The sequence below is a fragment of the Motacilla alba genome, chromosome 11, assembly GCF_015832195.1.
Source record: "Motacilla alba alba isolate MOTALB_02 chromosome 11, Motacilla_alba_V1.0_pri, whole genome shotgun sequence".
Taxonomy (NCBI): domain Eukaryota; kingdom Metazoa; phylum Chordata; class Aves; order Passeriformes; family Motacillidae; genus Motacilla; species Motacilla alba.
The window spans coordinates 8,094,856-8,110,026 of NC_052026.1; the positions used below are offsets into that span (position 1 = coordinate 8,094,856).

The following is a 15,171-nucleotide window of genomic DNA, read 5'->3' on the forward strand; positions in this document are numbered from 1 at the left end:
GCTGCTCGCAGGGTCCCGGTGGGCAGGCGATGGGGACTGCCCAGAGGCTTTCAGCCCAGCCCAGCCCCGGGGGCTGCAGGTACCCAGCCCAGCCCAGCCCCGGGGATTGCGGGTCCCCAGCCCAGCCCAGCCCCGGGGGTTGCGGGTACCCAGCCCAGACCAGCCCTGCCCAGCCCAGCCCAGCCCCGGGCGGGCGTCCCGCGGAGCAGCCCCTGCCCCGGGTGCCGGCTGTGTCCCAGGAGAGGGCTGTGCAGGGACACCACGGCCTGGCGCCCCACTTGCCCAGCGCAGGGCACGGCTAATAAGGAGCAGGTTTTTGATGTTGTAAAATTCTCCATCTGTTCCCGGGATTTCTAATTACAGGCATTAATCTGTGCCCCTCCAATGAGCCGTAATTGGTAGGCGTTTGCCTCATTAATCATTCAGGTGCTGAGCCTCTCCGTGCACAGCCTCAGCAGCAATGGCCAAGCAAATGGATCTGTACGGGCTTTGCGTGCGGTACCATCGCAATTTTTGGAATTGTGGTGGATTCCAAGGATATTTGCAGTTACTGTAGCTCAGGGGCGTTTCAATATCCTGAAATGCCACAAGATGGCACTGACTGATTCCGAGGCCCCTCGTCCCGGCCGGGCCGGGCTGTGCCATGGCCGCAGGTGCGCTCTGGGCTACTCGGGGCCTGTTTTACAAACCAGCTGCACTCGGCTGGTCGTGGTTTGTTTTGATGTGGTTTGTTTTAAGCTGAGGCTATGAAATGCTACGACTCTGTGACAGTGACATAAAGCTTTTGGATTGAGGCAGGTTTGATTTTCCCATGTTCTGTGCAATGGCTGTTGGTCTGTTAAAGGCCTGAGCCAAACTTTACAAACAGAATATGAAGCCCAGGCTGCCTAAGTGCACCAAGAGCTGACAGTTGTTATTCTTACCGAAAGGCGGAATGTCCCGTAGCCGTGGGACACTCACAGAGCCCGGCTGGAGGGGTCACTGAGTGGGTAATTGTAGCTCTGCAGTTCACAGTGTGTCACCCTGGCTGCTTCTTTACAGGCCCCTTCCTGCCACCATGTGCCAATGAGCTGCTTCTTTATGTGCCTCTTCCTGCCACCATCTCTGCTTCTTTACAGGTCCCTTCCTGCCATCATGTGCCACCACGGCTGCTTCTTTACAGGTCTCTTCCTGTACTTGAGCATTGGACACTCTTGTCTGGACTCTCCAGGTATCCCCAGTTGGCTTGTAAAGTCTCTTCTTGTTTTCCATCATAGTAAAGTATCATTCCCAACCCGTGCCTTTTAGGCTGGCTGTTGCCTCCTGAAGGGTGCTGCAGTGGCTCAGTTGATTGAGGAGTTGCAATAACTATTTTTGTGTATCTTTGTTGTGACACTGGTTTTGAGTTTCACCCATGTATAAAGAATAGCCTAACAAACATAGTGTATTATTTCATTCCTTTATTAAGTAATTTATTATACAGCAACTTCTTTAACTGAATCAGAAAAGTTTCTGGATAGAACCAATTTACTGTCATCATTGTGTAACATATGGCTCTTACAAGGACTTATTTTCAGCAAATCCATACATTGCAGAACCTGCTCAACACTAAAACAATGTTTTTTTCATTTAACAAACTTGTAGTCAAATCTAGTATTTGTTTTCCCTGGGAACTGATTTTTTTTCTGATTACTGAAAAGGGAAAAATTCTCTTTTAAATGACCTTCTTGTCCTTGGGAAGATACACATTGGCCACCTTGCTGAAATACTACCAAAACTCTACTTCTTTAAAAATAAGATGAATCCCACACTTTTTCTAGGTTTAAATCAAACTTTTAGTCAAAAGAAAATAAGAAATAAAGACTAAATAATACAGACAGTACAGACACAGAACAGATGCTTACATTTAAACATATGCCATTCAGCAGTAAAAAAAATGATTCAGACACCATCATATCAAAGGCATATTAGTGACATATGGTGTCTGACATGCTTCCACAAATGAATACATATACTGGCTTTGATGACAACCATGAAAATTGTATCTTTCCACATGAACAGTTTATCAGGATTTGTGCCTGCACAGCGACATGTATTTTGGATTTCTTGTGGAGGACACACCATGTTGTAACCACACAGTATGTCAAATCAGGGGAATGTGTATCAAATCATTCTCCTTGTTTCCACTGAGACCCAGGCTAAGACTTTAAAGCATGTGAGCCCCAGCGAGCAGCTCTGCTTGGCAGTAAGGGCCAGCTGGCAGCTGTGCTGCTGCACAGGACTGTACTGCAGCTCCAGGAAGAGCTGACTCCTCCTTCTAGGACAGCAACCCTGTCCCCAAAAGAAGGGTCAGGGCAGGGTACCCTCTAAACCAGCCAGACAACACAGAGGCAAATTTCAGCCAGCCACACCAGGTTGGTTATTTGCCCTCTGCACTGTAGATTTGCCCTGGCTCCTCCAGTCTCTCAGCATCTCTGAGAATACAAAACCCAAGCACCATCTCCCATCAGCTGTCACAACACAGTCCTCATTCAGTGCATTTGCTAAAACCATTCCAAACCATTCACATTAGTCATGATGAAACAGGAGCCCAGGAACAGCAGAGCCCAAGCACTGCTGTGCTGAGCTGTTCTCCCAGAGACAGGCAAGCAGAGTGAGTTGGACACAGGGCACTTTCTCACTAAGGGCTGATCTCCTCGGCAGATGGTCGGCGGTTCCAGCACGTGGGAGGTGATTATTTCACCATAGGAGAAATTTGTGTTAAAGTTTATTAACATGAGGGGGAATGGTCAGGCTAACATGGGGCTACATGTCAAGGTACTTGAGTCCTGTCTAGAATTCAGCCTTTTTCAGTGGAAAAAGCATAATTTCAGGTACTGGAAGAGTTATGCTTACCAAAATTTGAGGTGCCACCTCAGAGGCTCTCGAAGGCACCTGGGGTCAGATGTAGAGTTAAGGGAACTTTTAAGATTTTAGCTTTAGAGCCCCATGGCTCAATTTTGCCTATGTTCCTTTCTAGAGAGTCGTCAGGGGGTAGTTGTTCAGTTCAGAGCCTGTAAAAGCAAGAACAGAATAAGCAAAGGTCATACAGAAGTTTACACAAATAGCAGCTTAGGAAGGTCAGGTTGTTGAGAGAGACTTTACTGTGCCCACATATCTAAATAAACAGGGACAAAAAAAATCCAACAAAAGGCCCCCTCTTAAAAAATCTAAACTAGCTCTATAGTTCTCCACAAAACAGCTCCAGCTCTAACACTGATTTCAGTGGGCAGTAGCTTAAATAAATATTTTTCTCCATTAAATAGCTAAGGTATTTCTTCATCAGAATATCCTTGAGACTGTCAGTTAATTCATCATTTTAAACAATTGCCATACAATCATGGAGGGTCTCCTAAGAATGCAGTAAATAAGGAGAAATGCAAAAGTGTTATTCCTTCTCTGGCTGCGTTTAGAGCCTAACAGAGTACATGTGCTGGTCCCACTGAAGCCTGGACAAGGCTTTCAGCTCATGGCTGGCTCACATCCTGTCACTTTAGAGAACAGAGAGCAAGCTGTCCTCCCTCCCTGGGGACAAGAGTACATCTGTTCCTCAGGCCAAGGTGCTGAAGACAGGCAGCAGCTCACCAGTGTTCAGCATAAAAATGCCAAGCAACTTGGGCTAGCCTAAAGATGCAGGTTTGATTGCAAGAGCTCTGCCTTGACGTTTTCTGTATGTTGTCTCCCAAGCTTACCACCCTTAAATAAAAATAGTGTTTATAGAATTTCCAGTTTATTTTATCAGCCTCTCCTGTGTGTTCCTCTGGTATAATATATTGCACTTTTCCCAAAAGTGGGGGGGGGTAGTGCAATATATTGTCTTCTAGTCACTAGTTGGTCCTCCTTTAAGGACCTTGTAAGACATTTTTTGTGTATTGTTTCCCTGCATATGTGAGCAGCTTTACTACTTCATCCCCCTTAGGACCACTTAACAACATCAGCAAAGCAATTAAGTGTAGTTTTCAGGAAAATGCCAGAGGCATTACACTGTCTGGATGGGAGTCTCAACCCAATTATTTTCAGCTAGTTGTGAACTGTGGAAAGTGGACTTTACTTCATTATAACTTCAGTTCCCACTGATTAAAAGTCTAGTATGTTACAGACGGTAAGGAAAAATGAAACAATTAAACTTTCCATCAATAAAATTGCTGCATATTCTTCAACATAGGGGTTTACTTCTCTCCAGAGAAGTGATTAAAATGAACTGATTGAACTATAATTTGATTGACTGAAGAGCTGCAATCCATTGCACTAAAGCTGAAATTCCATCTTATTGCTCTATTTAACTCTGAATTTAAAAAATTACTGGTGGTCTTGCAAAGCCCTTATGCAGTCATCCAGCTGAAATTTCTCGTTCCTCACAGGGTGCAGCAGGTTCTGTTCTTTCACTGATGTGTCTGCATGAGTCACAATGGATTGATGTCGAGAAATACACAACGATACCTAAGAAATTATATTAATACAGCTTTAGAAAAAATAGAAAGGGCTTGTTATATTATCAGGTATCTTCTACCTATTACATGATCATGTGGGGATTCTAAACACAACCACAGATAAAGCGAACCCAAGAGACTGGAGAGAATAATTGCCAAGTAATATACAGTTGTTGCAGCAAAAATTAGCATATTCTCCTGATGAAAAATGCAGCTGTGATGCTCCTTCCTGCTGCAGAGCTGTCTTCAGGAAGGGCTGAGGCTGCCAGATGCAGAGGTTTGTAGATGTGCACACATATGGATGACTCTTTCCTCCCAGGAGATATCAGAGTGCCACACTGGGTCTGGCCTCAAGTATGCCATGCTGGCTGTGAATTAGGATGCCTGAGTTCCAGTGCAAACACTGTTTCTTGGGACTCAGCACAAGTTTTTATGGTTTGCTTTGTTTCCATGGATGTAGAATTCTGCTGCCAGAGCCAGGGGCTCCTATGACACAGAGAGGGCTAATGAACACCAGCTAAGGAACAACGAGCTGCTTACTTCTGTCTGCGGGCTGCCGGGGTGTTCTGGTCTATGAAATACCCAGAATACCATTCCCCCTCTGAAGCTTTAGTTGAAATGCCATTTCCTGTTATGAGGTTGCCCCTCTGTTGTATGACACCTGCTTCTCTATCCCCACCACGTGTTTTGAAATAAACCACAGTATTTGACCCATAGTAACATTGGATAAGAATATAATAATGTCCTAAGTCACAGCAAGAACACCTTATATTGGTAATTAAATGCAGCAGGCTGGGTAAGATGTGTGGATAAAGATGGGCAACAGCTGGCTCAAATACTTAATGCACTTCCTCTGATGGGCAGCTCAAACTCTGAATTCATGTTTTCCCATTAAGATCACCAAGAACAAGGGCATGCACCCCTTGTTAATATTTACTACTGAGCTCAGTTTGCTGTGGAGCTTGGAACTTCTGGATGTGCTGATCTACGAGGTTGGCTCATAGCTAATCAGGCCATGGATGTGATTTGTGCCAGCTTCAACCCTTGCATATTGCCAATCCCAGTTTTACAGCAATACCTGACCACAGTCAAGGTCTATTAATCCACTACATTCTGTGGTCTTAATGTTTACACCTAGGACATATCAATTCTTCTTATTTGTTAGCCAAAAGCTACCAGAACTGTGCTGGAGTCACTGAGGCAGTATTGATCTGAAAAAATGCTGCCTTCATCCAATTTAGAAGGAACTCCTTTGACAAATTATATTTGACACTTAATAATTGTCTTGCATTATTAGCCTTTTCCTTTGTTTCCTCTTTCCTTTTGATTACCAATTACTATAAATGTTATCCTCTACTCTGCCTCACCTCATCTGCCTTTATTCAAAGAGGTAACTTTGAATAAAGATGTGCAGCAACAGGAGCCTTTTAAAGGGAGAAAGGGCAAATACAGAACCACAAATTTGTAGGTATCTCTGGAAGCTGCAGAATGTTTGTTACATTTCCTGAGCTGAGCTTTATGTACACACAGCAGAGGCATGTAGGGCTCCAAACAGCTTAAATGCCTGTTCAATGCCCACGTAATCTTTCAGTTCTTACACAGGTAAATTCAATTATAAGACCTTTGCATCAAAGTTGAAGCAGAAGGTGCTGTGCTTGAAGTAATTTGTATCTTATTTTCTTGCAGGACAACAAAATGGCAAAAAAAAAGGAGCACCAAGTGTGAAACTAGCCTCGAGACTTCTCTAATTCCTGCATGAGGAAGTGGCAGGGATCTTGCAAAGTATTTATTCATTTCTAACAGCACTCCTACATCCACAGCCAGCAGAGCCTGGGAAGGGCTTTTTGTCACACTGACACAAGCCACAAAAAATCTGGGCAGTGTGCAAACAACATCAAGAGCAGGGCGGGACTTTCTCCCAAGCTCAGCCTTTGCTGCCACATGAAGGAGGAGGCACAGACATCTGGTGACCCAAGCAATTGCTTAATGTGGCTCCCCAGAGAAGTGTCAGCAAGTGTATGGACAGGAACTGGCAAACAGTTCCAACTGACCATGCTGGCCTGGCACATCATGGAAAAAGTGAAGAATGATTCAAGCTGGATGTGTTTTCTGTACCCGTGGGCCTCCTGGGCAGATGCACAGGAATAACCATATCTACCAAAAAGAACATCATTCTGCTATGGATGCTGAATCACACATGTAACTCTTCTCTCCTTACCCTGTCATGGAGAGGCAACAATTTTCTGTGTTTCAACAGCAAGTTGATTTCAAAATCTCCAATTACAAAAATATACAAAAATGTATTTGCCAGCAGATTTTTGTTTGGAAAAATATAGCAGTTTAATTACATAGTGCTGTAATAACTCCCTATTTTTACAGAAATGTGATTACTGCAATTTCTTCATTAGGGAATAGTTTTACTATTTAAGAAAATGTTATTTAAGAGGCATGGTGTTATCTGTTTATCCCACACTGTTAACACCCCAGCAAAACATAAGCAAACACTTGAATTCTTTCCTCCTAGCAACCAAGGTCTCTCACATCAGAAAAGCAGCATACTTGTCTTTTTCTCTACCTTGTATTGAGCCAAATTTCTAGTTTACAACCATTTGGCCATTCAATAACCATCAGATTCTTGGAATACAATTTTAGGTGAAAGTCTAAACTAGTGACTATGGTCACAGGGCCAGATTTTCAGAGTTTTATATATCCCTTACTTTCTCTGATGGAAATATTGTAAAATTAATCTTAGGAACTAAGCTTCTCAACATTTTCTAACCTGCTAGTCTTCAAATTACCAGCAGCTTTTACAAAGTGCTGAGTTTCTGCAAATCCCACTATGGTGAGTCTAAAACACAGACACTGAGATCTCACTGTCTTTCAAGGCTGGGATAATGGTGCTGTTTTTACTGAAGAAATGGGGGGGTTTGGATCTCTTAAAATCTTTGCAGGATATTGGGGACCCAAAAACCTAAAAAAAACCAGTGAATACACTATCAGAATCCTCTCCTTGTCTACTTCCTTCTTTCCTTATGTAAGGGTAAGTTCTCCTTTCTCTTTTTTCTTATCTAAGAGAGACATGGTCTCCTTGTAACTCTTCAAGAAAAACAGAGGAGCACCTGGGAAATCTGTCTTCCAAGGAAAAGATGAAAGATGTGGCTAAGTGAGAGGATGTGTCCTCAGCGCTGACAGTGTGGTCAAAGAGACAGCTCCCCCTGACTTTTCCCTGAAGAGTTCACAGACAACTGTCCAGAAGAGCGCCCGGTCTCCCAGCAGTTCTGCAAACAGCAGGAATCACTGCAGCACTCTGGGCTGTTGCTGCCGTGTCATTCCAGTGCCTCTGGGGTCACCTGAGTGCATTAAATTAACACTGTTCCCAGGCAAAGCAAAATGTCTGGCAACAGGATGGTGCAGCATAATAATGGGATAGGAGGGGTAGCTACACACCTAAATACGAAATGATTGGAAGGAGAGGGGAGCGCGGATTCTGAGCGACGTGACTTAGTGCCAAATGAACATTCTCACACAGATCTCCCAGCAGATTATGTGTCTCTTCACCAGCACTTAACATTTTTATAGCTTATTTCAGTATTTTTGCATTTGTTTCACCCATCATAATTTATTTATGAGTTTAAGAATATTAAAAATTTGAAGCTTCATTACAAACTATCCTGGGGGAATCTCACCTGCCTCATCCTATTACATTATTATTACCAAGTGTCTAATTTATATTTAATCAGACATCAATTGAACATCAATAAAATAATAATGAATTAATAAGCTATATCTTTCTAGAAATACTGGTAGCTTAAGTATGTAAGCAAAGGCAGTGCACTGTCTGTGGGTCAGCTATCAAATCTCTCTGAGACTATTTGACAGAACAATTTAGTATTTAGAATATGATAATAAGCCATAAAAATAGTTAATTGCTATGGTCTTCAGCTAATTCTTGTGATAATTATGACCCATACCAACCTGTGAACCTGAGCTGAGAAGTGACCCAGAGTTACATGGAAGACAGTCATTTCCAAACACTGTAAAGGCCTAAAGGATTCCATGTTCCCACAAAATGAAATGACAAAGAATTTTGGCTTGGATAAATGCCTAATTTTTCACTTTAGCATGACCTCTTAACCTGAAATTATTTCTTTTTCTACACAGAAAAATAAAAAAAATGTTAAAAAATTAATATAACATCTGCCTATGAACATTAAAATGGCATAGTTCAACATTGCTGGTCGGGTGTTCTGTTTTAACAAAATATCAACCTAGAAAACAAGCTTTGAAAAATACTTCTTTGCAGAAAGAAGTGGCATTATTTCAGCCTGGGGAATTTCAGTAAAGACCCTACTCCTATTCCTCCCTATGGCTCCACTGTGATTGTCATCCCTAAATAGTGATGAATATCACTAACTGGGGACTACTCCCATGTGCACTTCTTAGGCTTATATGTTTTCCCCTTCCTCTGATAAGCCTCAAGAGTCAGAATTTTCATTCTGGATCTTTTAATTTCTTCTTCAATTTCCTACTATGTACTCTCCTTTACAGTTCAAATTTTATCAGAGATTGAAAAAGAGCCCTAGATGCAAAAGATAATCATGTTGTCAGTTTTCTTCTCTGTCCACTAAGAATTACTTAACCCTGTTCTTCAAAACAATCCCACTGAAGTAAGGGGAACTGCCTCAGCCCCTCACTTCATCGGATTTACATGAGGGCTTTAAATACCCATCTGTGGAACTTGAGCCAAAAGACAGTATTATCCTTCTATGACAGTCTGGTATTTTTTAATATTCACTAACTCTCCTTTCCTTTTCATCCACAACACATTTGTCTTTTTAGCTGCTTGGGTCCACTCTGGCTGTCTGTATTACCCAAGCAAGGGTTATAAGGCCAAGTGTCCTCAGGCATGCAGCATGGGCTCGTGCAAAATTACAATCCCATGGAAACCTCAATACCACTTGGGATATTGAGAAGTCCACCAAGAAATGCCATTCAAATCTAACATAAAGAGATTCCAGTTTAACATTTAAAATTTTAATAAGATCTAAAGTAGCCATCAGACATTCTGGTCTAATCTCTATATGAGATTTTCACTCAGTTACTTCTGCATCAATCCCCACAACTCCTGTTTGAGTAAAACATATCCTATTGAAATGCTTCCAGTGTTAATCTGTAAATGGAAAATCCATTGTCTCAGTGGTTTACATCAGTATTTATTACCCCACACACTTATTAGCCCGCTTCTCAACTGAACTTGTCAGGCTGTCACTCCCACTCACTGACTTGTCCTTCCCCCCATGCAGGGCTATGGCAGCCCATGTTTTGGTCCTAGGGGTGCTGGTACACCTCAACCTGAATGAGCTGGACTCATCAAAGCTATGGGCAGTCCCACCACTCAGAAATGTGAAAGCCATTGCACGCTTATGTTCCATCCTCTTTACCATGAAGGATTCCTCAAAGTTCAGAATCAAGGACATCTCTCTTCTTCTGGAGCAGACCCAAATACACCCCTTTTTTGGGAAAATGATGACTAGTTTAACACAGAGAGCACCTTCCCACACCTCTGAGGGATGGTTCTAATTTTTGGGCAACTCACTTACTGGATTTCACATTTTCTGCCATGTAACCACAGTCAAATTTTGAAAAAAAATGCCACTCACCTCTCTTTTTAAAAATCTTCCACCATGGAAAGCAGTGTCACTGCTCTCATTCAATCAAACCATTCACTGACTTGACAGATCTTTCTCATGAGTAAGAAACAATAAAGGTCTTCCTTTTCTGAATGTGCTTTGCAATGGATCCTGTGAAAATCAAGACAAATAATGGATACTAATTCATCTTTAGAGGGCACAAAAGTAGACCCCAGAATGATAGCTATCAAGTTGTAGCCAGTGGGTGCTGTATAACCCCTCCTGTAAACACAACAATTATCAGTCTCTTACTCCATTCCTACTCTCTAGTGGGAAAGACCCTTAATTATGGCCATTACATTATTAATGACTTCGGAGAAACCCACATGGCTGAGGCTGCATTCTCCTCTGGACATCAAAAAAAATATTAAAACCCTGCCTGGGAAAACTCAGTGACTTCTGCTGATGTTCATCCCAACCAAGGAATGCTCTGTTCTAGGCAGAAAGCACGTACCTCCAGCCCACTTCCTCCTACCCCTGGGTGATAAGGCAGTCTGCAAAAATTGATACACCATTGAAAAGGGAAAGATTTACACCTGAAAACACTGAGAGAAAACTCCACCTCTCATTAAGCTCTGAAAAACTGCTAGAGACTTTGAGTGTCTTACCCAGGCCTCTAGATCCTGCCCATCTTTTTGCCCATCTTTAGTAAGTCCCTGACAGTGTTTGTGACACAACAATGCAAAAATAGTATGACAAATTGTGATTGTGTAACAGAAAATTGAACTAGAAATCCCCACTAGGGCCCACTATCACCCTCATCTCTCACTGCACCACAACAGCAAGATTTTAATTCTGTATGTGTAGCATTTATGGGCACCCTTCAGGTATAAACATCCTTCTGCAGTCAGCTGGGGAGGATGTCTACACAAGACCCCAGCGAGGGGACAACAGGGCAGAATTGAGATTCAGGTTTGCACCAAACAATGAATAATTCATAAACCCTTTACACGTAGGTAGCTTGCAATTCTTACATAACAATTACTCGAAAATTAATGTAACTGCCTCTCAAGAGAATTACTAGAAAACACCATTAGCCTCTGCAGGTATGCACATGCCAGCTAGAGCTAAGTTGATGTAACAGGTGATGACACATCTTGTGATAAAATATTTGGTTTAAACTTGTTTTGGAATATGTAGTTTATCAATAGTCAACATCTTACAACATTGCCTACGTGGAAAGCAACGTCTGGCAAACTATCAATTCTTTATACAGCTCTGTGCTTAGAAATATTACTGTTGATGATGCTCTTGATTTAGATTCAGCTATTTTTTGTCTAGACTCAGCACTGTGGCTCATCCATGTTTCTCCATTTCCCTGAGGATTTGGAAATACAAATTTTGACTTGATAAGCCTATTAAAAAATTTAAAAATGCATATTCAGCACTACCCTCGTCTGTAAAACTGATTCAGGATGATATAAAGGCACATATGTGTACTAAAAGCCCTGCCCCCAAGATGGACACTGTGTTATCTACAAGCAAATTATACTGTCCTAAAACAACACTCTTAAGGTGCACTACCACACTCAAGTAAGCCTGGATGCGCCATGCAGGAAAAGAATTTTTAGATAAACCACATCTGTAAAGGCAAGTTTCCTCAGAATTTCACAGCCATATGGTGACCCTGCAAAAATTAAGCAGAATCAAACAGCTCTCTGCCAAAACTCAAGTCTGTTCCATACCTGTATAATCATCACACAGCACACTTCATTGTCAAGAGCTGCTGTAAGCAACACAAATCTCAGTTTTAACCTTAGCAGTAACATTTTTTGTGAATGTTTGCCCTTCCAAATACCTTTTAACCAACACCATACCCAGTACTCTGTAAGCATGATCCTCAGCTGGGGGAGCTTAGCAGTTTGCCACATATTTAGTCAGCTCTGGGCATTGCTGAAGATCAGGTCTCATGTAATTCTGAGTTAAAAAAAAAATCTTCTGAACAAGGAAATTTAAACTATTTATGATCCTTTTTGCAGTTTCAATCCTGTATAATATTTTTGATGGAGCTTTTTTACTTCAAAAACCTACAGTTTAAACTAAGGTCTAAAAAAAAAACCCTCTGATTTGCCACAGAAATCAATCTTCTGCTGTCCAATTTCATTCTTAATGAAAGAGACAATTCAGAAACCTACAGGAACATGCTTTATTGATTCATTCACAAGTCACTAAAGCCTGTGCCTATGTTCCCTCCAATAAGCCTAACCACATAGTGCTTCTCATGCATGGAACTGCAGGGAAAGACAATGACCCCAGATCTGTTCTGCTGCAAGTCCAGTGAGACTAAACACACCCAATAAATATAGGCACAGCACACCACTAAGTTAATGACAAATGTGTGTAGGAGAAAAGAGACTTATATTTCCTTCCTTTATTATTCCTTCAGCTGAGCCTCTGCCTTTATAATTCATTTACCCAGGGCAGTTGTGCCCAGATGCATACCTGTTTCTTCATGGAGGTCCTTGTTTTCTCAATTTTGTAGATGGATTAAACAAAGCAGGAGGAGGCCAACCTACATGTGTGAGGTCACAGGGTGACCTGTAATCTGCACTGCAGCAGAAGCCCCAATTCATTCAGGTTCAACACCTAATTTGGCATAAACCTGGAGCGTAGCTGCACTGCACTGCATATTTTATAAATATGTCTTTCAATAATCTCCCTCACTTCTTATGAAAGCAATAAGAAGCTGTAAGAACAGCAGAGCCCATATTGGGTGAGCTTTCCCACTAAATTCCTCAAATGCATCTCAGCTGTGACCTGTAGTAATTTGGGTAATCTAATAAGGCTGAATGCCCTGTAAGAATCTGGGATGACACACTGCCTACCTGCATGACAGAAGTACAAGAGAGCAGTGAGATACCCGGTCTCACCCAGCAGCCAGAACAAGAGGGAACCTAAAAAATAAGTGTTACAAAATACAGGAAAACACATTATCAAGAAAATATGCTTTGCACAGTCCTACTGGTACTTTCAAATACCACCAATACAACTTTCACCTCCAATTCAAAGTATTGAATCTACTTGTCCTGTTTAAGGGAATATGCTACACTCAGATTTATCATCAGGTTTTATGGTAACTACAGCTAATCCAATTATTCCAGTAGAAATAATTTGAAGTAGAGCATTTTTTCAGGTTCACCCAGATTTTGCCAGAAATCCAAACAGTCTTTTGCCTTCTACCTTATGACACAATAGATTATAGGGAGCCCATTTCTCTTATTCCAACATTCTCTCCTCTTTACAAATGCTTTTCATAAGTGTGCACAGACCCAGTCAAGAATACCACTCTTTACTGCAAAACTTACCTGTCACCTGCATTAAAACTTAGTGGGTTTAGTAATTCTACTGAAGAATAGTTTCAGAAAGCAACTCTGCTGTTAACTGGATAAATAACATGGCGAGAAATTTAGTGGTGTATAAAGGAATTAAAGTATTTTTTATGCTCTTTAATATTCCCCTAATTCTAAAATCAGCCAAAACTCCAGCATAAAAATCACTTTTCCTTTAGAATTGCCTGTCAGCAGGGTAGTGGGCAGAAGTTATCGCTTTGTGCCATACTGTATGTTCAAAGCCATCAGCATTCAATGTGCTAAGAAGTGACACTGAATCCCACAATCAGAAATAAAAAAATGAAAGTTTCAAAAAGATTTCAGAATTTAGATGAATACAAATAGCTGCTTTGAAGATGGAAAGCATTTTACAGATTTACATTTTGGTCTGTTTTGTTCGGATAAACAGACAAAAACATGCTTTTAAAAGCAGCAATATGATTGTCAGTTTAACACTTTCCGTAATAAAATCGTAAGAAATACTTGAAGCCACAGAAAGAATTATTTATATTCACTGTACAGAGAGCTTATGTTTTGCTTCTGCTTATTACTTGAGCTTCTGAAAACGATCTCATTTTATAACCTTAACAACTATTAATGTAAGCCACAAGCTTTTCGCAGATGTACATTCCAACTCTCACCTTCCCCAACTATGAGGATTCAAAGAAATCAGGGCACTATCATTGTTTATTCAAGAGACTCAGAAGGTTTATCAAAGGTTTTCTTTTCTTTTGAAAGACACAACTAATGTTGCCAAAGAATTCATACAAACTTAGAATTAGAATTAAAAATGTTACAAAAAGTGCTCTGAAAGGAAAATTAATTCGAAGGATTCATACTCTAACACTGCTTGCTGTCACTGTGCTCTTAATGACTGAAGTGTTTTTATAGTTTTCTGTGTTCTTCCTTAGTGCTTTATAATTTGATTTCCAAATCCCCTGAGAGCTCTGTGACAAACCTGCAGGGTGTTACCAGGATGGAAAGGTCAGAGCTGAGGACAATGAGCATGGAGTGTGCAGAAGACAAATCTCAGAATTTCTTGTTTCAAATCTGTCACTGACACACAAGCTAGGGTCAGCAAAGAACAAAGAGAAGTCTCTTAAAGGAAAAGCAACCACGGTGGCTGTAAGAATCTGTTTTAGTGCAATACAACAGGTGGCAACTTCCTAAGGAAGAATCAACTTTGGTGGGAACCTCTTAAAGATGTTAGTGCAATTTCCAGCAGAGTCCAAGTGACATTCCTTTAAAAAAAAGAAAAAGACAGCTTTCCCAGAGATCTGCTGCATGGAAATCAAACAGGCTTCCAAATTTCTTGAACACAAATCGGGTAGTGGGAAGCCCAAACTGTGACTTGCACACTTGTCTCAAGTGTAACACTTGCAATTCAGGGAAATCCTCCTGTGCTATATTCCTGGACTCCTTCCCACCCCATCCTCCAAAGAAGTCTTTCCTCAGCCAGCTCCTTCCCTGCCCTCACACCAGCCTCTAGTTTTCTGACAAGATATTGCTCTTTTGGGCTAGACACCATATGACCTTCCCTGTGCTGGCTGGCCCTAGAACTGTTAAATTAGTGCCAGCCAATCTCTATCTTAAGGTTCCTAGCAACTTTATTATCTTTTTTATTGTTTAATTAACATAATCACTTCTTAAGAACAACTGTAATGCTAGTTAGTGGAACAGGTGCTCTAACTAGTAAAAAGTCTA

General features: G+C 41.4%; 1 protein-coding gene across 5 annotated transcripts in view; it reads right to left on the reverse strand.

Moving 5' to 3' along the window:
• Positions 1 to 1,424: 1,424 nt before the first annotated feature.
• The window catches only part of LOC119705778, a 29,993-nt gene continuing 16,246 nt past the window's right edge, over positions 1,425 to 15,171 (reverse strand). The window contains exons 3-6 of one of the 5 annotated variants that reach the window (XR_005258311.1): positions 12,964 to 13,032; positions 10,109 to 10,249; positions 4,378 to 4,458; positions 1,425 to 3,032 (exon numbers count right to left, since the gene is read on the reverse strand). Coding sequence is in view for 1 of the 5 variants with exons in the window: in XM_038148550.1 (XP_038004478.1) it covers positions 3,021 to 3,032; positions 12,964 to 13,032 (81 nt within the window). In the remaining 4 variants the exon portion in view is untranslated. Of the gene's footprint in view, positions 3,033 to 4,321; positions 4,459 to 10,108; positions 10,250 to 12,963; positions 13,033 to 15,171 lie in introns of all 5 variants that reach the window. The other 4 variants (XR_005258310.1, XR_005258313.1, XR_005258312.1 and 1 more) reach the window with 4 other exon arrangements.